The 20111-nt window shown below is 58.0% G+C and overlaps 1 protein-coding gene across 2 annotated transcripts in view; it reads right to left on the bottom strand.

Moving 5' to 3' along the window:
* TLN1 (talin 1) overlaps nucleotides 1-18190 on the bottom strand; it is a 34742-nt gene extending 16552 nt beyond the window's left edge. The window contains exons 1-22 of one of the 2 annotated variants that reach the window (XM_080636501.1): nucleotides 18119-18190; nucleotides 12498-12661; nucleotides 10154-10251; nucleotides 9814-9943; nucleotides 9440-9592; nucleotides 9010-9152; nucleotides 8520-8647; nucleotides 7738-7798; nucleotides 7357-7461; nucleotides 6893-7048; nucleotides 6563-6664; nucleotides 6287-6363; nucleotides 5943-6123; nucleotides 5266-5379; nucleotides 4823-4931; nucleotides 4143-4351; nucleotides 3962-4060; nucleotides 1893-2060; nucleotides 1343-1637; nucleotides 1076-1242; nucleotides 604-732; nucleotides 192-305 (exon numbers count right to left, since the gene is read on the bottom strand). In XM_080636501.1, the coding sequence (XP_080492627.1) occupies nucleotides 192-305; nucleotides 604-732; nucleotides 1076-1242; nucleotides 1343-1637; nucleotides 1893-2060; nucleotides 3962-4060; nucleotides 4143-4351; nucleotides 4823-4931; nucleotides 5266-5379; nucleotides 5943-6123; nucleotides 6287-6363; nucleotides 6563-6664; nucleotides 6893-7048; nucleotides 7357-7461; nucleotides 7738-7798; nucleotides 8520-8647; nucleotides 9010-9152; nucleotides 9440-9592; nucleotides 9814-9943; nucleotides 10154-10251; nucleotides 12498-12627 (2868 nt within the window). In that variant the 5' untranslated portion in view covers nucleotides 12628-12661; nucleotides 18119-18190. Of the gene's footprint in view, nucleotides 1-191; nucleotides 306-603; nucleotides 733-1075; nucleotides 1243-1342; nucleotides 1638-1892; nucleotides 2061-3961; nucleotides 4061-4142; nucleotides 4352-4822; nucleotides 4932-5265; nucleotides 5380-5942; nucleotides 6124-6286; nucleotides 6364-6562; nucleotides 6665-6892; nucleotides 7049-7356; nucleotides 7462-7737; nucleotides 7799-8519; nucleotides 8648-9009; nucleotides 9153-9439; nucleotides 9593-9813; nucleotides 9944-10153; nucleotides 10252-12497; nucleotides 12662-12852; nucleotides 12938-18118 lie in introns of those variants that run through there. The other variant, XM_080636502.1, reaches the window with a different exon arrangement.
* Nucleotides 18191-20111: the final 1921 nt, after the last annotated feature.

Here is a 20111-nt window from a genome sequence, read left to right as displayed (position 1 = left end):
CTGCCAAAGAGGAACATCAGTGCAGAGGCTGTGAGGAGATGGATCTAATCCAGGACAAGTGACCAGAAGGTCGGCTCCGGGAGGAGCTCCGCGAGGACCCCAAGGTCCTGCCTGCCCACTGTGTTTGAGCAGGAAGCCCCAGCACAGCTGATGGGAGAAGGGAGATGCCGGGATGAGGCATGGGCCCTTACCTTGCAGCTCTGCACCAGCTGCTGCTGTGCAGCAGGGTTCTTGTTGGAGGAGGCAGCATGCTGTGCTGCAGCGATGGTCTGGGTGGCAGAGGCAGCGGCTTGCTTGGCTGCGTGCTGACAGAGGGAGACATGGGTTAGCATGGGTCACCAACCAGGTCACCCTGCCCTGAACCTCCTACCACACACTGCGGCCCACCAGAACATCCCCAGCACCCTCAACACCCAGCATCCCAAAGCAACGAGGTGCACACATGGGAAGGGAGGAGCGGGGAGGTCTCTGTGGGATGCAGCATGGATGCTGTACACAAAAAGGACTTCATCCCTCTGGGAAGCGCAGGGATGTGGGGGCTCCTGGTCAGGTCTCACTGACCCTGCCTGCTTGCTCTCTGTGGTCCTTCGCCCAGTGTCTTACCTCCAGCTTGTGCACCAGCTTCTTCTTGATGGCATTCTGGGCTGCGGCGTTGGTCGCCATGCGGAGCCCCTCTGCGGCCTCGCGCAGGCGCTGCTGCTGCTCCTCGCTGTCCGGGTGGGCTGCAGCTCCCTGCGGAGAACAGGAAACTCATCACACCTCACAGAGACCACAGGGTCCTCCCGCGCCCTGGCCTGATGCTGGGGAGTCCCCCCGAGGCAGCCTGGCTGCTTACCGATGACCGAAGCCTCTCTGGGACAGCACAGCTGCACAAGAGGTAACAGCTCCTCTGGTACTACCCACAGCTCTAGGAAGAGCCCCATTCCATCGCAAAGGTCGCTGGCTCAGCGCAGAACCTTGCTCTGGGAACCACGTCCCATCCAGGGGCTGTTTGTCCCCTTCCCAACCCTGAGCAGATGTAATCAGATGGGGCTGGGGGCCAAAGCCAGCATTCCTCCCCTCCCACACCACTGACCTTCGCAGCCTCCACCATCTTGGCAGTGGCATCAGCCAGGATCTTGGCTGCACTCAGCAGCTTGCGTGAGTTCTCAAGGTCTGTTTCTCCTTCCGCATCAGCTTTGATGGCATTGACAAGGTCGGAAGTGGCCTGGGCCAGAATACGAGCCTGACGCACCATTTCCCCTGGGACAGGAAGGAAGGGTGGCCCCATTAGCGAGTCCACAGGCTCCTTGATACCTCCCCATCCACCACGCTCTACTCCAGCTGCCACCAGGGCTCTCACCAGCATCGCCCATGGAGCTGAATATGTTCTCAGTGACGTTGAGGATGGTGTCAGTGGCCTGGTCATAGCGCCCGATGGGCTGCCCGCCCAAGGCATGCTGCTTGATGTGCTGCAGCAGGTCATTCAGGGCCTGGGTGACGGCCGTGGCTGCCACCCCAACCTGCTTCAGGAGCTGGTCATCACTGGTGGCTGCTTTGGATGCCTCCACACAGCCCTCTGCTGACTTGGCCACCAACTTGCCAGCCTCAATCAGCTGCTCCTGGCACACTGGTGAGCTGATTGTGGGAGCCACTACCTGGAGAGGAGGAGAGAGCAAGCGTGGTGGGCCCTGTGTAGATGTGCAGAAATACCTGTCCCCAGCTTCTGCTCCTCCATTGAGGATATACAGTGCTTAGGCACAGTGACAACGACCACAACCTGAGCTGTGCCAGACCCCTAATGTCTCACCGTAGGAAGTGTAGTTCTAGCACACCCACAGCCCCACCATGGAGCTGCCACCACCCCGGTGACGCCACCACACCGAGGCACGGGTTAAAGCCTTGCTGCTTACCTTGGTGCAGGCCACCAGCTGGGAGGTGGAGAGGGCACACTGGGTGGCAGCAGCGATCACCTGCGTCTGCAGCGCCGCGTCCTCCGTCTTCTGAGCCACGTTCTTGGCTTTGAGCACCAGCGCGGCCGCGGCGCTGGCCACCGCCTTTGCCAGCTGCATGAGCATGTCCTGTGGGGAATGGAGGGGGTCAGCGCAGGAGCCACTATAGCAGGAGCAACGGCAGCCGCCCGCACGGCACTCATAAAATATTCAGCTGGGAAACATGAGCTCTCGGGGGCCTTTCATCCACTCGGTCCCAGCACCAGCACCACAGATCGCCTGGGGTGGCTGGCAACACCTTGACTCCCCCTCTACTGTGCGCTACAGCCAGTGGTGAGGCTGTAACACGGCCTGGAGCTGCAGCCTGCAGCACAGCACTGCCATAAACACCACCTGGCGCAGCTCAGGCAATGCTCAGCATCCTCCCAGCACCTGTGACCTGCTTATTGCTGACCCGCTTATTGCCTAGGCAACAACTGCTGCAAGTCCCCGATGGTACCACAGAACAAGCTCTGCAAGGCACTGCTGAGCTTTACGTGGAGGGATGCAAAGCCAAACAATTACAAACCCCTCCTGCTAAATGGCAGGCACAAGCTGCTATGGCACAGCCACACCAGGGACATCTGCCTGCCCACAGGCTCACTCCACAAGCAAGAGGGGAGCAGGAGATGCTGCTTCTGGTCATCTGTATTGCAAGCATGCCAGCTATTTTCTAGCTCCTTCGCAACAGGTTACATCTCTATAGCCCTTGCTGGGGCTAAAGGAGAGGTATGACACAGCACCCAGTCTCCTCACCCCCAGGGCAGCAGAGGAGGCATAGGGCCACCCTGCCAGCACACAGCAGGCAGTAACCAGCACACAGCAAACTGCTTTCCTGCAGGGCACCAGACATGACTGTACACCAGGATTAGCTCCTGTGGCATGCTGCCGGTGAAAACTGGCAGCACCGGTGCCAGACAGCAAAGTGCTTGGGGCAAAGACCTTGGTACAGGGGCCAGAGCTCACTGCCCGCTGTGCCTGCAACCCTCCTGCCACGTGCGTGCTCACAGTGAGCGGCCCCACTAAGGACAGCAAAGCCTCCAGCCACCAAATCAGTGTCACAGCATCCCCTCACCTCCTGCAAGCCAGGACTATTCCCACTGCAATCCACCACCTTTCCAGACAGCAGGAGAGAGCAGAGAGCGCATGCACCCAGCTCCAGAGTCGCCAAACTACTGCATCAGAGCCCAAGGAGGGAAGTAGATACACTCGGGTCTGACAGCTCTGAGTCAGAGCATCCCACTGCATGTGTGGAAGTCGTCCTCCAGGTCCTAAACCTGCCACATGGGGATGCCCCTGTGCTGGCATTGATGCCTGGCTGAGCACAGCTTCCTCCCCTGCTGTTGTCTTTTCTGTTCCCTTTGTCTAAATGTCAAGGCTTTTCTATTTATGCTGAGGTCGCCGTGAACAGAAACACCTTGTTTCTGGAGGCTCTTTTGGTTTGTATAATGGCTAGGTCCTCCTACCCAGCACACCGTGCTACCTTGCTTGTGCTGGAAGGAGCAACTGCAGGAAAACAAGCCAGCTGGAAGCCAGACTAAACCACCCCATGATGCAGCAGTCACCCTGCAGCTCTCAACAGGCAGGAGCAGAGGACTCCCACAGTGCTCACACAGGGATGACCCGAGTGCATGGACTTCTGAGAGCCAACCACCAGAAAAGCAGGGTTTTGACAAGAGCCCTTCTCCAAAGAGTTCAGCTGATTGTCCTCAGAGGAGCACCCCTCGCACGGGAGAGGGCAGGGACCACCACACCGTGCCTACAGCCCCCTTTTTACCGTCTTTGGGTCAGAGGCAGGCAGGATCCAAGCACGCCGGCTTTCTGAGATCTACATGGGAATCCACAAGATAAGAGGTGTTATATCACTGCGGCTCTAGGGACAGAGATGGGCAACGGCCTGTCCCCTCCCTCAGCAAAGTCACTGCGCCCGGAGCCAGGTCCTGTGCAAAAGCTGATGGTTTTAGGGAGTGAGAGTCTTCAGCTGCACTAACCTGGAACCGGGGGTCGGTGTCGCTCTCCCCTATCTGCTGCAGCAGCTCCCCACTGGTCTGGCCCACCAGGCCAGCAGCCTGCAGGAGGTTCTGGCGAGGCTGCAAGGAACGAGCCAAGATCAACACTGGGTTTGAGAGCAAGCAACAAAACCCTCTCCTGATGGCCCCTCCTGCCCCTCACCTCAGCGCTGGCAGGCTGTGCTGTTTTCAGCAGGTCTGAGACAGCACTCGCCAGGTTCTTGGCAGCCTGCAGAAGCTGTCGGCCATTCCCTCCTTCATCCTCCATCAGTGCAGCCAGCAGCTTCACACCCTTGGACATCTCCGTCAGGTTGGAAGAGATGGTGGTAACAGCGCAGCCCACAGCGGTGTAGTCCGTGTCTGCTGGATCCCCTGCACAGGAAAAGAGGTGTAGGATGGGATGCACTCCAAGTGATGCTTCGAGAGCATCCCCATGCCTGTCACTGAGGTGGTTCCTTTTCCTGCGAACACGGGAAGAGACCCTCTGGCTCCTAAGCCTGCGTCAGCTGAGTTTGAGCAGCAGAGCACGGGGAAAGAGAGCTGCACCATGCAGTAGCTGTGCTCAGAGCTATGGCAGGGACTGGACAACATGCCCTTCATCTAGAGGATTGCTGGTCACCCAAACACTGGGAGGAAGGACTGGGTTGGGCAAAGCCAGGGTGAGCTGCAGGGGCATGACCAGCTCTACAGGTATATTAGCAGCAGTCAGGGCTGATTTAGCTCTAGCTGGGGAAGACTGGCTCATCCAGCCTCTGATGGAGGGCAGGAGCTGTGACCTTCCTGCAGAAAAGAGACACCAAGCCTTGCTCAAAATGAGGCATCCCTCTTCAACCCTCCACATACCTGCTGTGAGGTTGACCACTGAGGCTGTGCCCGCAGTGATAGCATCCACTTGAGAGTGGATCTCATGCTTCGACTCATCCATTTTGTTTTTGCGCCAAGCTTTGGATGCCTGAAATGAGGAGAACAGGGTCAGGAGATGGTGGTGGAGGTGGTGGGTAACTGCAGTCATGCTCACACAGACAGATGGAGGAAGGAGGAGACAAGGAAGAGGGAAGGAAGAGCTGTGACCACCCCAAGCTCCCCAACCCATCTTGATGAAGCAAGATGACCAAGTGTCCCCTCCTCTCATGGGGATACAGTGGATACAACCCCACCTCCTTGCAGGCAGCAGATCTTCCCAGGAGCTGCTTACACCTCTCCTGGGAATGTGACCAGCCTCACCCAGCCGAGCCAACAACCTCCAGCAAGGTCCCCCCTTCCACAGAGCCTTCACGAACACTCACAGCATCCTGCCCGAGGGGTGGCAATGTCTCAAAGTCATCCAGTGTGGCCTGGGCTGCATGCACAGCCTGCATGCTGGAGTTGATGGTGCCGGTCAGGGCTTGCTGGGCTGAAGTCTGCAACACAGAGACACACGGAGAGACGCTGGAGGCTTGAAATCTAGGCTTAAGTATTTCTCACATGCCCCCCCGCCCCACAACATGGTGTAATGTGCTGCTGGTGACAGTGCTCTGGGGAGGTGTCTCCATAATGGGGGGCGCACCTAGGAAAAAGGGAGCCTCCCCTTTACACCTCCCACTGGGAAATTCCCAGTCCCACTGTGGGTACAAGCAAGCCACAGTTAACCAGCAACTGGGGAGCAGGGAGCACCTGCAGTGGGACCCCACGAGGCTTTTACAGCAAGCCCCAAGCAAGCTGAGTGAGGCCAAAGAAAACAGCCTCCTCATGGCCTTTTCCAAGTGGTTCTCCCTCTGCAGAGGACACGGGGGACACCAAAGGCGGGCACAGGGCCATGCTGCAAAGCACAGCACTGGTGGGGCTGGCCATGCACAGCAGCTTGGGGCAGCTCAACCCAGAGGAGAGGCTGCACCCAGTGGACCGTAACTCATGGACCCAAATGGATGGGTCTACACAATGAAGGGCACCTTCTGGGGTCTGTGCGGGCACAGGGAGAGCTTACCAGGGGAGGCATGTGCCCTCGGTGCATCTGGCCACTAGTGATCTGCAGCTGAGGCTGTGGCATTGTGCCCACCTGGAAGTTCTCAGGCCCTCCAGCCCCTGTGCGCATGATGGCTGGCAGGGCCACTGCGCCCAGCTCTGCCTTGCCTACACGGTTAAACTGCTGCTGCAAGACAGTCAACCTGAAACAGGAAGAAGTACCAGGTCAAGGGATGCCCATGGCTTGTGGGAGTGCTGCTCTGAAGGACTGGCAGCTCTTCCTCCATGTATGCTCTGCTGCAAGCTTGGCTGGAGCCTGCTCTCCACTCAACTGCTTGGCAGCTCCCTTGCTCCTGGAGAACTTACTTCTTTGGAGACACGGTGTCTTCCAGCATGGGGGACTCCTCATCCCCCTCCAGTCCAAAGTGGTCTTTGCTCTTCTTCTGCAGAGGGAAGGAGAAAATGTGTCAGCCAGCACAAGCTTGCCAGCCTTCCCCTCCTCCTGCAGCCCACCATCATCCCACCATACACCCGACCCAACTCCAGGTTTCCATGTGCCAGCTGGAGGCAGCTGGAAGGTGCATCATATACCCCTCTCCGCAGAGGAGCCGGTTGTCACTGCCCTTCCCAGCACAGCCTCACCTTTTTGAGGATGATATCGATGTAGCCAGCAATCAGCTGTGCGATCTGCTCCCCCTCCGTGGTCTGCACCGAGTAGTAACCATCCTGGTAATCCCCAAAATCCTGCAACAGCAGGGCACAGGGTAGCACTGTGGCATTGGCGGCCACCCTGAGCCCCTCTGGTATGCGCTAAGCACCCAAGTGCCAGCCTTCAAAACAAGAGCCAGAGAGGCACCAGAGGAGGGCAAGGCTGTCCCACCATGGGGCTGGCAAGAAAGGGGCTGGCCTGAGAGCAGCCCCTCATGGGGCATCGCTGGTGTTGGGGTGGGGAGGACCAGGGCTGGTCCCTACCAGGGTGAAGCTCTTGGGTGATGCTGCCCAACGCTTGATGTTGGTCAGGTTCCACTCCTGAATCACTTCCTTGGTCTTCTCATCTACACGCATCACACACTCCTTGGTGATCCCCAGCAGCCGCGGCACCAGCTTGTTCTTCCCCTTCATCTTCTCCTGTGGGCCACGACAGAAGGGTTATGGCAGATCCGTTCAGGCAGAGACCTTTGGTAGCCATAGATGTCTGCTATTGCTACACAGGCCACACTTTCTGCTTGTGACATACGGCTTGAAAATGAGAAGAAGCATGAACCAAGGAATGGGAACACAGTGCATAGCGAAAGGCAGGAAGGACAGTGGAGACAGAGGGAAAACTGGACCAATATGGGTTGAGGAGTAGCAACTGGAGACACAACAAATGGAGGGATGCTGAAGAAGAGGAATTCTGGTTGGTGAGAGGTGGGATCGGGGGGCTGCAGCTCTACCTTGACCAAGAAGAAGGAGACTCCGTACGTCTTAAGGGAACGGGCAAGTTTCACATAGCGAACTTTGGCTTCGATCTCACTCATGTTCCCACAGTTCTTGTGGGCCTGCAACAGCAAAGACAATATCACACTAGCTGCACAGCCCTCTGGCTGTCACAGCCCTCCCAGGCTCTCCCCACTCCACCAACATCCCCTGACCCTGCTACAGCATCCCTCTGACCTGTGGGACCACAGGAGCTGCCTTATCTGCTTCACCTACAGCTTCTGCTCCCGTTTCTCACCCACCAAGCTGCTATGCGTTGCCTTCAAAGACAACAGCAGCCTCAACCTTTGGTATGGAGGAAAGAGAAGACCAGGTCTCAACGTGCCCCCTGCACGTACCATGAAGATCTTGCGTTCCCCTTTCTGCTTGATGTACTCCTTGGGCAGGAAATCCTTGAGCCTGCCAAGAGACACCCAAGCCAGCTGTTAGCAGCAGAGACCAAGCCAGCATTTGTCTTCAACTACAAAGAGGCCAAACCCAGAGCCTCGGATGAACTCCTGCCAGGGCACGGGCTGGGAGTTTTTGGGAGCAGGAAGGATGTGGGAGAAGTTGCTGCAGTAATGAAAGCTGCCTCCGTGGTAGGGTGGACGGGCTGAGGACACAGCCCATAATGTGGCATCAGAGGAGGGCATATGGTGGTCTGAGATCCCCCCATCAGAGCTGGCTGCATGTCCCTTGGGGGTGCCAGGAGGAGCATGTGGGGCTGGCACCCCTTGCAGGGAGGAGAGTGGTTGTAGCAGAGGCAATCAGAGCTCCATGTGCTGGTGCAGTGCTGAGACTGTAGCGATAGGACAAGGGGAAATTGGTTTAAACTTAAATAGGAGAAATTCAGGTTGGATATAAGGAAGAAATGCTTTACTGTGAGGGTGGTGAGGCACTGGAATGGGTTGCCCAAAGCAGTGGTAAATGCTCCATCCCTGGCAGTGTTCAAGGTCAGGCTGGACAGAGCCTCGGGTTACACAGTTTAGTGTGAGGTGTCCCTGCCCATGGCAGGGGGTTGGAACTGGATGATCTTAAGGTCCTTTCTAACCCGAACCATTCTGTGATTCTAAGCTGCCTGAACCACCCAAGGAGCTCAAACCACCCCAAGACAAGCTTGGGGGCTCCTGAGGACACTCACTCCAGAAAGCCCGGCTTGTGCTTCTGCTCGTTGTGCGGCCCGAACTGGATCTGGCACTGGTACCCAGCAAACTCACACGCTTTGTCGAAGGAGACGGGGTGGGAACCATTCAGGATGTCATCGCGAGCCTGTGTGAGAAGAGGAGACACTGCTGTTGGCTGGGCAGCCCCTCCACAACAAGCAGGACCTGTTTTCCAGGCTTAAATGAAGCAGTCTTAAAAGAAAGGATTTAGGACTAATCCCAGAGGGACGGTCACCAAGCTTGGGAGAGAAAGAGCAGCAGGACTTCAGGGTGATTCCTATCGGACAGAGGAGACATGAAATCCCATGGGGAGCTCTGGACTGCGCAGAGGGCAGGGCTGTGACTGACACAGTTGGCTCTTACCCAGGAGATAACTGTGCATCTCGAAGCTCCCCCCTCTCTCTACAGCTGCTCTTGGCCAAAGCCCTCAGCCACCAGCCCTGGCAGCAGAGCTCCAGAGAGCTGTACCTGCACGTAGAGCAGGTTGAGCTGCACAGGATCTCGTGAGTCCACGTTCTGGTCAGAGTAGAAGAATTTGCGCCGCAGCAGCAGCGTTTCGTTGTCATCGATGCCTTGCTCGCGCAGGGTCCGGCCGTGGTCCAGCCAATTCACTGCAGGAAAGGACAGAGCCTGAGCAGGGACAGGCACTGAAGCAGGGCCAATCCCTGCCCCGAGGCTGCTCATGCAGAGTGAGAAATCAGCATCTGTCTGGTGCATCCCAGCATTCACCCTCTGCCCTGGGTTTCCAGGAGACACTCCAGGGAGTGTGGAACATGCTCCCTCATCACAGTCCTCTCCACTCTCCTGTAGCGGCTATTCCCCTGGCAGGGGTCCCTGCTCCTCTTCCCAGTGCCCTCAGCAGGGGCTGATCCCATCCCCTGCACGTGCAGGCACCTACACTCATCATCTGTGTGCAGCTTCTGCTTGAGCTTTTCCATCTTCTTCTCATCTCGTAGCAGGGTCTTGTCCTTCTTGAGGGTGCCAGTGACCTCCTCCTTCTTCTCTTCCATAATCTCCCGAACAAGCGAGTACTCATCATAGTTGGTGATGCCTGCAGCAGAGCAGAGGGCCAAGCTCAACAGGACTTTGCTGCCAAATACAGCAAAGAGCCTGAAAGAACACAGGGGTGCACAGCAGTGCCCCCTTCCTAGCATCACGCACCCCTCATCCCCACTGCATCTCCACAGAGCTGCTGCTGCTCCCCCAGTATCCCCATCCGACACTGCAGTCTTTCCCCACCTCCCTTTCCCCTGCTGCTGCCCCTCCTCTCACCAATCCGGGCACAGATTGTCATGAGCATGTCCGTGACGGTTTTGGAGTCATCCACCATCACTGTTTTCACTGTCCCATCCAGCATGCGGATCTTCAGGGGCCGCTGCTTCTTCTTGTACTCCATAGTATCCTGTGGGCACAGCAGAGCACAGCTCGCAGCAGTGACACCAGTGCAGGGCACCCACATCCCACCATCAGCTCCCATCTCCCTGGTGCAACTATGGGGTGCTGTAGGGCAAGATGCAAGGCAGCAGGGCAGGCACTCACACCAGCTCCACACTGAGGGCACATCTGGAGCCAAAGCAGGTGCCAGCTGGAAGGATGTGGGATGGACGCTTACCCCATTGCGAAGCATGTAGTAGTCCAGAGCCTTCCCTGCCTCCAGCCAGATCCCTTTCTTTGGGTCTTCATCCGAGAGGAACAGCCCAAAATCGTTGGCTGAAAAACAGGTAAAGGCTCTGCCAGGGTAATCCTGAGCAGGACAGGGCCATCAAGATCATGGAATGGTTTGGGTTGGAAGGGACCTTAGAGCTCATCCAGTTCCAATCCCCTGCCACAGGCAGGGACACCTTCCACTAGAGCAGGTTGCTCCAAGCCCCGTCCAGCCTGGCCTTGAACAATGCCAGGGATGTGCAGCAGTGCAGCCCTGCACGTGGAGCACAGCAGCACTGTGAATGCTGGAGCCTAAACCTAACGAGTGGGCAACAAAGCTGGCAAGCAAGCTTCATGTTTTGCCATAGCTGTCTATGAAAAAGCTGTCTGAAGCATGCCTACACAATGCCGAACTTGGAACTGACAGTCACAACAGAAAGAAGAGCTTGGAGCTGCGGGTGACAGCTCTCAGAAGCGTTCAGTGCACTGTGTAGCAACAGTGAAAGCACGGGGGATCACCAGGAAGGGTGCCGGGAACTGACTGTGAAACCTAGGCTCATCCACGCTTTGAGTACTCAGTGGTGGTGTGATCTGCACCTTCCCAGAAGGACACAGCACAGTTTGAAAAGAGACAGAGAAAAGCAATATAAATGATGAAGCCTTGTTATGAGGGACTAAAGGAGCCAGGACTCCTCTGGCTGGGGAGGATGAGGCTGAAGGAGTAAGGGATCAAGCCTTAAAAGGCCTCAGAGGTGGTGAATCAGTGCTGTTCACCAGATCCTGCTCTCTTGCAGCTGGGGTACTCAGTGCAGCCGCTGCTGCTGAGCCCATGCGGTGGCACCGCAGCTCATACCCACAGGGATAACCCTGTTTTCATGCTGCGAGAGGCCAGGACCACGCCTGGCTTTGCCCTGGGAAAGGTCCTTTTCCACCTCTGCAACAACCCAGCGCCGCAGGCCTTCTTGGCTGGCTCTGTTTATAACTCGTCATCTTGTTGGCAGCTCTCTGCGGGGAGGGACAAATTCCTGAGCTGCCCTGCGCCTGCCTGGCTCACGCTGCCGACGGGATCTGACTAAACAGGGAGCAGGAAAAGCACGGAGCCTTGCCATCTTATTTTTACACTGAGAAAAAACAACCCCAAACCCAAAGCTATTTTCATAGCGAATTCCAAAACGATAGCTCTAAAGCACTGGAAAGGGAGCAGCTTGCCCCAGATCTACAGCTTCAGTGGGGAAAGGCACAGAGCAAGAGCAGGGCTGGGAATATACTACCCTAAGGTGACAGAAAAAACAGCGCAGCTCCAACAGGGACCCCTGAGTGCCACCGCAAGGAGAAATACAACCTGTGAGGAGCTGACGGGAAAAGCAAAGCAGCTGAAAAGGAGCTCAGGAATAAGCAGTTCCCTTTAAGGCTTTCCCTTCGGCTGTTTTTTCACAAGCAGGCTGGCTCACGCCCAGGAGCAGGAAACGCAATGCTCCTTCCAACACCAGTACAGCCCCACATCCATAGGGACGCTCATCCCCTCTCTGAAACAGAAAGCCTTGGTCTGCCGGACCGCTGGCCAGCCGGGCACGCCATGGGAAGGCATTTCCTTTCATCCTCGAGGAATCCGCTGCTTCCAGATGTCACCGCGCTCCCCTCCTCTTCCCACGACTCCTGACCCCCTGCTCGCTGCCTCTCCCCCGTGGCACAGCTGCTTGCAGGGCAGCAGGGACCCAGGAGAGCCCCCGGGGATGTTGTCCCAGAGCTCCAGCCCCCCCCCTCCATCCAAGACAGGGACAGGCCATGTCCTCGTGGGTGTGAGTCACGTCATGAGCTTCTGAGCCATAAACTTAACTTTGAGCCCAGTGTCAGCAGGGAGGGCTGAGAAGGCTTAGCAAGGTAATGGAGCACCAGCATGGGTCTGGCAGAGAGCTGCCGGTGGGGAACAGACCCAATACATGCCCCAAAAAGGAAAAACTAACTTATATGGTTTATTAATGCCTGCAACTGTTTAAATCCACCTAGTCCTGGCTAGGGGTGATGGATGCATGTAGGAAACAGAAGCAGAGGCAGAAAGGGCAGCAGGCTCATACTGCTCAAGTATTTTACTTCCAAATGTGCCTTCCTACCTTCCAAAAACCCCGTATTTCTTACAGGGTGTCAAGGAGGGAGCCTGAGGAGCTCATCCTTTGCTTCAAGTGGGCAGGAAGACCTGGACCTTACTCCCCCCACCCCACCACTGACCTGGGGAAGCCCATATGGGCACAGAAACAGGAGAGGAAAGGGAGACCAGGATCTAAACTGGGCACCCATCCCCACCGTGGACTTACGCTGTCCCATCTGCGCCTCCGGCACCCGCTCACGGATCATGCGGCAGGCGTCGTACACCATGGTGGAGGGCTCGAACTGCATCGTCTTCACCACATTGCCAATGCTGATCTTCAGCGAGAGGGCAACCATGGTGGCAGCTGGGCTGTCCCCACTCCTGCGTCACCTATCAGAGGAGAGAGATGGGTTAGCTCTGACTGCTGGCCCCTCCGAAGCACAGCGTCCTTCCTCCTCCTTCTCCCCCACAGCAGCATCTCTGCTCCCCAAAAGCCAGCACCCAGCTTCTACTGGTGAGCAAGAGCTGTGCCCACAATGGCAGGCCCAGGAAGGGGTCCCACTTTCCATCCTCATGCTGACCCTGGGGTCTCTGGCCTGTGCTGGGACCCTTGTGCTGAGGTCCCAGAGCCTATTTGACAGCAGCTGGTACCCGGTGGAGATGCTGCTAGAAGGAGGAAGCGTGCACGCAGGAGCACGCGAGATAAGCCAGCACAGCATGACGGAATGGGTTATAATTAAACCTGCTGTGACACAGAAGCCACAAGAGGAAAACCCAGCTTTGACCCAGTGCTGGCAGGGCCCTTCCCTGGCTATCAGGGACCCCCGTGTCACCAGCAGACGGTGCTGAGCCGGCAGCCTCAGCACAGAGGGACACGGAGGGACGGAAAAGCCCGGAGCTGCTCGGGGAGGCGAGATAAGGGCAGCAGGCATCGACCTCACCCGTTAAACATGATTGCCTGAGGGAAGCACCACTCACACAGTGAGTGCTCAGAGTGTGGGGTCTACGGCAGCAGCGACTGCAGGAACCCAGCGCCAGAGAGCCTGTGCACAGCATGATGTGCAGGAGGGCAAAGGATCAGCCACTGCAGGTCTTGCTGCACGGGCACATGGGAGCCACACTGTGCCATCTGAAACAGGCCCCACGCTGCGTCCAGCTTGATGGACCAGCTTCGAGCTTGAAAGATTGTGTGTATCAGCTTCAGACATGCAGCCCTCAACAGGGCTCCAAAACAAGAGGTTTAACACCTAATTAGAACTGTGATATCCTATAGCAGAGTAAAATCGTTAACACCACAAGAAAAGGAGGTGTAAATAAGCACCCTGCTTGCCTGACACAGCTTGTAAGGCTTGTGAGAGCCCTTCCCTTTGGGTTTACTGATACACATCAGGGTTCCTGCACCAGGTCCTCAGCCCTGCCCCACTGCCCCCTGCCTTTCTCAGCATTCCAAGTCCTCATCCAACCCCAACGCGATGCTCTCCAGCAGTGACATGCCTTTTCCTCTCCCTGAGAGCCTGCTCATGGGGAAGGAGTTCCTTGCTCTGCATCAACCCAGGCCATCTGGGGAGGATGCAAGAGCACCGGTGGGCTGCACCACATCTGCTTGTTCTCTTTTTGATTGATTTGCTCCTACGAGGCCTCCTATTATGGGTGTCAGGGAATGGTTACCAGCCACGTGCATCCTCAGTCTGGCCTAAGGTTCTTGTGCAACACTTGCTGGCAGCCTCCCTCCACCACAGCAGCACAGTGAGCCTGTGCATGCCCAGCCGGTGCTGCCAGCTCTGGTCCCCCATGCGAAAGGGGGTTACCTTGGTGTGGGCTGCTCCCAACCATGGACCTGAGCAGGTCAGGGGCACAATCTGTGATGGATAAATAGCTCCTGCATCTGATTTTGTCCAGCAGTGAGTCAGAGGGCAAGGGTCCTGCTCCTGCAGGGCCATAAAGCCATGCTGGTGGTGCGGGATGGGAGGCAGGGACAGGGGAGTGTGCCGCCTCCACCAGCACATGGAGCAGCTCCAGCTCTGCATTCCTGAGCCGTTCTGCAATGTTTCTGCGGAGGCCCGCGGCCCCCACGGCTCCGCTGACGAGGAATGAAATGCATTTCGGGTCCGGAGCAAGACAGCCTGGTGTCAAGGGGGGAAGAGGCAGAAGAGGCACCCGCCTGTGCCACTGCCCTCCATCCGGAAGCACCAGCAAAGCTGCGGAGCCACGGGGACGAGGAACACCCTTCTGCATAAAGGGCTTTATGAATATTTCATGCAGGGCGGGCTGCTGTGGTCACCGGGCCATCTTCTCTGTATCTAAAAATAATCTCGAGTTGAGCATAAAGCTGCCTTCCGTCCCTCCGCAGGAAAAGGAGAACATGCCCCTGACAGGACAAGGTCAGAGACCATGGAGGAAGGGGAGGGGAAGACACCGAGCAGCAGAGAGGAACTGAGAGGAGCCAGCCCATGGACAGCCATTTCTGCAGCCTCCTCTTGCCCTCCTCAAGCCACGCAAAATCAGCTCCCCTTAGCACACCCTTCATAGGGGCTAAAACCCCACAGGAGGACGAATGCTCAAGACTTGACACTCCTGAGCTATTACAACAACAGTGCTCAGCAGGGAAGGTGCTAAAAACACAAGAAAGCGCTCAGAGGAAAGGGATACGGTTCACTTTAATTCCCGTATTCTACAGGAGCAGCTCAGGCTCCAGCAGCTGAGCTTTGCTGACATCAATGTCTAAAGCAGAAATGCTCTCTGCTGTGTAAATACACCTCCTCAAGCCACGGAGAGATTTGTCAGCAGTTAATCACACAGCGCTTGTGTCTCTGCTGCCTCCTGTGAAGGCACCAACGCAGGGCTCGGCCTCTGCAGACCTCTCTCCTCCCCACGTGGGGAAGGAAAAGCTGGACTAGACAGAAGGGATGAGACAGCGTGGGAGCCCGGCACTGCCGACCAGGAAAACAAAGGAAAAGGACAGTGGAATTCAAGCTGTTCTTCTGGAAAGGGGAAGCAAACACAACCCAAAGAAACCAAGTCTCGATGCGCACACACACCAGATTTCTGCGCTGGTTCGCCTTCAGAGCAAGCAAACCTGTTCTCAATCGGCGGTCGGTATGCAAAGGCAGATAAGGCACCGGAGCAGCGAGCCCACCGGCTGGCAGCCAGACTAACACACTTCTGCCTTTTACAGCAAGCTGCAGCCCTCTGAGCCACCAGCACGCTCCTGAGCTGATCCCACAACGGCAGAGGGGTCTTCTTCATAGGGTCCCACCCCACCAGGGCTGCCCCGATCTCACCCTGCACCAGATGGGCAAACCCACCCTGGTGCGGAGGTCTCAGCTTAAAGGCAGCGCAGCCCAAGGAGCCACCACGTACTGCAGAGACCACTGACAGCGAGTTTTCCACCACGTGACGTAGCTGCTATATTTGCGCCGGTCGAGCTCAGTGCTGCGAGGACGGTTACAGAGGAGGGTTTTTATCTTAAAATCAACCAACAATTCAGCAGCAGCCTGCTGGCACGCTCCGCGGACAGTTTCCAGAACAAGCCGTAAATCTTTAGAACGCGGCGATTTTGCCATTTTTAACATGCTCTTTTCTAAGGGAGGCTGTGGATGCGGTTTGGGTTTGTTGGTTCATTGGGGTTTTACGACAGCAATGCCAAGTCTCACTTGGGAAAGGCCCCACTCCGGACCACCCCCAGGCTGCAGGAAGCACCATCAGCTGCGATCCACCCCACTGCTGGGGTTTTCCAGAGCCATGGGGCTGCTGGCTGCCGGCACAGGCAGGCAGGTATCAGGCCACCACGTTTGCTGGCATAATAGCACAAGGAAAGGGGTCAAAAATTAACCTGGTTAAGAAGGCAGAGCCGGCTCTGGCTGGGCCACATGGGACCATGGCAGGCACATGGGTGTCTCAGCCCCGCACCCATGGAAGGCTGTGCCGGCTGCCCCAGCCCTGCTGCCAACACCATTCAGCCCAGTTCCCCTTCCCCAGCCGCATGTCCACATTGGGTGGAAGATGGCTTCTTCCAGCTGAGGGTGAGCTTGCTCCTGGGGAGCATGAGCAGCCACTGGGGCCAGCTCCATGGCACCCCTGTGAGCACTCGGCTGTTACCCAGGGGCAGGAGCATCCTCTCACCCCCACTGGATGAGCAGCCCTGCTTGATGATGGGAACAGGCAGGGGACAGCAGGGGAGATGGAGGAGGACAGCAGCTCTAGCTGTTAACTGCTGCTGTTTCCTACGCATCCCTAGGTCTGCCTGCTCCTGCCTGGCATCCTCTGTCCTCCAAACGGATGAGCGCAAATGGCAGCACCCCTTGGCTGCACACCATCAAGGAGGCATGGGGGTGAGCAAGGGCAGGACTCCATCCCCCGCGTCTCCTGTGTCTACAGAGCTGGCACAGCACCCCAAAAGCAGCACCTGGGGTGCAGTGTGTGTTCTCACCCAATCTGGGCACCCACATTCACTAGGGGAAGCAAGCTGAGCATTCACTTGCTAACCACCACACCACCGGCCAGGCAGAAAGGGAAAAGCAAGAGAGAAGAGAGCGTCACTGAGTTTTGAGGGGCATTTCTCTACCCAGCATCCAGCAAAGCTCAGCTCTGAAAAAGAGGGTGAACCACAGGTTCCCTTCCTCAGCCTTCCCACTGTCCTTCCCCAAATCTTCGGGATGTGCCAAAGCCTTGCCACTCAGGGAGCAAGCTGGGTGCTTGGACAGTGCTCATCCCTGCTCATTTAGCACCTGGGGGGGGGGGTTTCACCCCATAGCCTGCAGGAAGTGGGGGGATCAGATCCTTTTATCGGGCAACCGCCTGGCTCTAGCACAGCTCAAGAGCCCCAAAATATAATCCCTCCCCTTCTGAAGCAGCAAGGCTCGGGGAGAGAAGAAGGGAGTAAACAATTATTGCTACCAAATATGGGTCTAACAGCCAGCGATGAAGGCACAGCAGAAGCATGCAGACATCCTGCCGGCAGATTCAAAGGGACAGGGAGCACAGGGACACGGGTGGGATCCGACAGGGAAGAAGCAAAGAATGGGACAGGGAACAGGCAGCGCACGGGGCTGCGCTTCTCTTGCCGGCTTAGCAGCTCCAGCCGGGACACGGCGGACACCGGTGGGAATCGGTGCCGTCGCGCAGCACCCACCGCAGCGCCCCGTCCCGGGACAGCGGCGGAAGCTGCCGGGGTGACCTGGCCGGGCTGCGGCACTGCCATCGGGAGCGTGTCCTCGGGCGTCCCCACCCAAAGCCACGCCGCGGGCGGGAGACACCCTTCCCTCTCGCTTCCCCCTGCCTAGGGAGGGCAGGAAGCACGGGGAACGCTTCGCAAGGCTCCCCCGCAGTCCCCCCGGTTCGAAGGGGCCACGGCCAAGCTTCTCCCGCCCGGTCCCTAGGGACCACCGAAGCGGGGGATGCTCGACGGGGCCTGAAGCGGAGGCTTCAGACCGAGGCCTGCGGCGGTTATTCTGGGGCAGTACAAGTACGGGGCCGGGATTAACGGCGCCGGACCCAGCCCGTGCTGCCCCGTGTCCCATGGTGGGCGTCGGTGCTCGGGCGCCGTCAGCTCTGGGTGGATGGGGGGGGGCGACGGGGCGCGCCCTTAACCCAGAGCAAGGCGTCTCCGGCCCCCGAAAGCCCATGTACCGCAGAGCACGCCGGTGGGGCAGGCCGGTCCCGGTAACCGGGACGCTTCTCCCCCCTCACTCTCCGGTAACCGGAGCTCGGCGGGGCGGAGTGGGGGGGCTCCCCCCGGGACATCCGTTTCCGGCAGTCCCCCAGGAACCAGGGCGCGGCCGATCCCCGGAACCCCCTTCCCCGGCCCCCCCCGGGCCCCGCTGTCTCCCCGCTGCCGGGTCCCCGTACCTGTGCGCGGGCAGCAGCAGCGCGGCGGCCCCGCCGAGGCTGTGCGGAGCGGAGCGGGGCGGCACCACCCGCTTCCCGCCCCGCCGCCCCCCGCCGCGCATGCGCCGCGGCACGGCGCGCCGCCGGGCGGCACAGCTCGGTTCGGCACCGTGCAGTACCCAACCCTGGGGCTACGCTCCGCCCGGGGCTGCCGCAGCGCGGCCCTGCGCACAGGGATAGCGCTGCCCCGTACCGGCGGGGCCCGGCCCTGCGACCCGGAGCCTGTGCTTGCCCGGGTCCCAGCTTCTTTCTTCGCACCCCCACCCCGTCGGGGCCCTCGCCCATCCAGGAGTACCCCTGTTTCACCCCCCCCATAACATCCCCGTTGCCCCCGGGGTAACCGGTGTCACCGGCGGGAGGGGCGGGCCCCGGGCGCGCGGGGCTCGCCGGTAGGCGGGACGTCACCCGTCGGTGCCGTGAGGAGGCGAAGGCGGAGCGGGGTTGGGGGGACCGCGGGCAAAGGGGGAACCGCGACCGGCGGCTCCTCGGAGGGGGCCCGCCGGTCCCTAGGGGGGTGCCCGCGGGACGGCCGGCGGCGGGGCAGGGAGCCGGTACGGCAGCGCTGACACCCTCCGGTGGCCGGCGGTACTGCCCCAGCGCCCCGGCTCGCTGACGGACTGCGCTGTCCGTGCTGTCCGAGCCCTGCGGGCTTGCGGCTGAGCCGCGGTCCAGTCCCGCGGTGAGAGGCTCCTCGGCCTGCTTCGAATGGGTTGTCCGGGTGGAGTAGCGTCTCCCGTTCCCTTCCCACTACCTTATCCGCTGCCGTGTGCTCTGCTTTTCCGTTCCCAGCGCACGGCTCCTGGACCTAAAGGCATCAGTTTGTGTGTAGAAGCAATGTGCCCTGGCTCTGCCCGGGCTCTGCCCCATGCCCCTTCCCCTCACTGCTCCGCTTTCTGCTGGCCAGACGCGGCAGCCCCTCACCATCTGCCTGCTCTGCTCCCAGGCAGGTGGCACAGCACCTGCCTTTTTTTGGGGGTGGGATTTTTTTGTGTTTGGGGCTGTTGGTTCCGGTACTTTTCTGGACTATGATTGCTGGCAGTGAGTAAAAGCTTATGGACGCTGGGGGGGGGTATAATGGATGCCCCCCATGGGTGAAAGAGCAGGGCTTTGGTTCAGGCATCGCGGTCAAGCAGGCCTGACCTACAGCGGCTCTGTTGTGCAAACCATAAGAACCATGCAAGGCCGCATCTTCTCAGGCACCAAGGAGTCCAGGACACATCTTATCTGGAGATAGCAGCACCAGCGCAAGCTGATGCTAGACAAAACTAAAACTGACACAGCTGCGAAAACACCAAGTGGGGTTTGACTACAAGTCCATCACTTTATCCTATAAATACTTTTCGCCTCCTTGTGCCCACTGAAATCTCCTGTACAGCCGCGAGCTGCACAGCAGGGACCTCTCCAGGAGCAGACGTCTGCCAAAGTTGCTCCTGGAGACTGAGAGACTCTTCACTCAGCATCTGATACCTGCAGCTGAGAGTCCCTTCACACACCATCTGATACCTTGATACTACAGCAAGGTAAGTCGTATTTTGCTTACATTCAGCCTAAAAGTATATTAGCAGCACAGGAGATTTCTTGCTAAATCTGATCAGTTTTCTGGTGGTGCCTGGCATAAGAAGGAGCAAAAAGAACAATCAGTGCCCTGAAACTATAGAAATACCAGTGCTAAAATGAACTGTGTAAGTCCATGTAAGAGTGTAATTCTTCACCAAGAAATGCTGGAATATTGCAGCCTAATTCCTCATGAGCCAGCTAATCAAAGTAACTCGTCGTGGACCAGGTTTAACCGGGCTTTGAGCAACCTGGTCTAGTGAAAGGGGTCCCTGCCCATGGCACCGAGGTTGGAACTGAATGAGCTTTAAGGGTCCCATCCAACCCAAACCAGTCTGTGATTCTATGAATTTATGTGTATCCAGCTATAGCTTAATTATTTGAAGTGTAGTAAGTAACA

The sequence above is a fragment of the Psittacula echo genome (genome assembly GCF_963264785.1).
Source record: "Psittacula echo genome assembly, chromosome: Z".
In the NCBI taxonomy this organism is placed as follows: domain Eukaryota; kingdom Metazoa; phylum Chordata; class Aves; order Psittaciformes; family Psittacidae; genus Psittacula; species Psittacula echo.
This window is presented reverse-complemented; position numbering and strand designations above follow the sequence as displayed.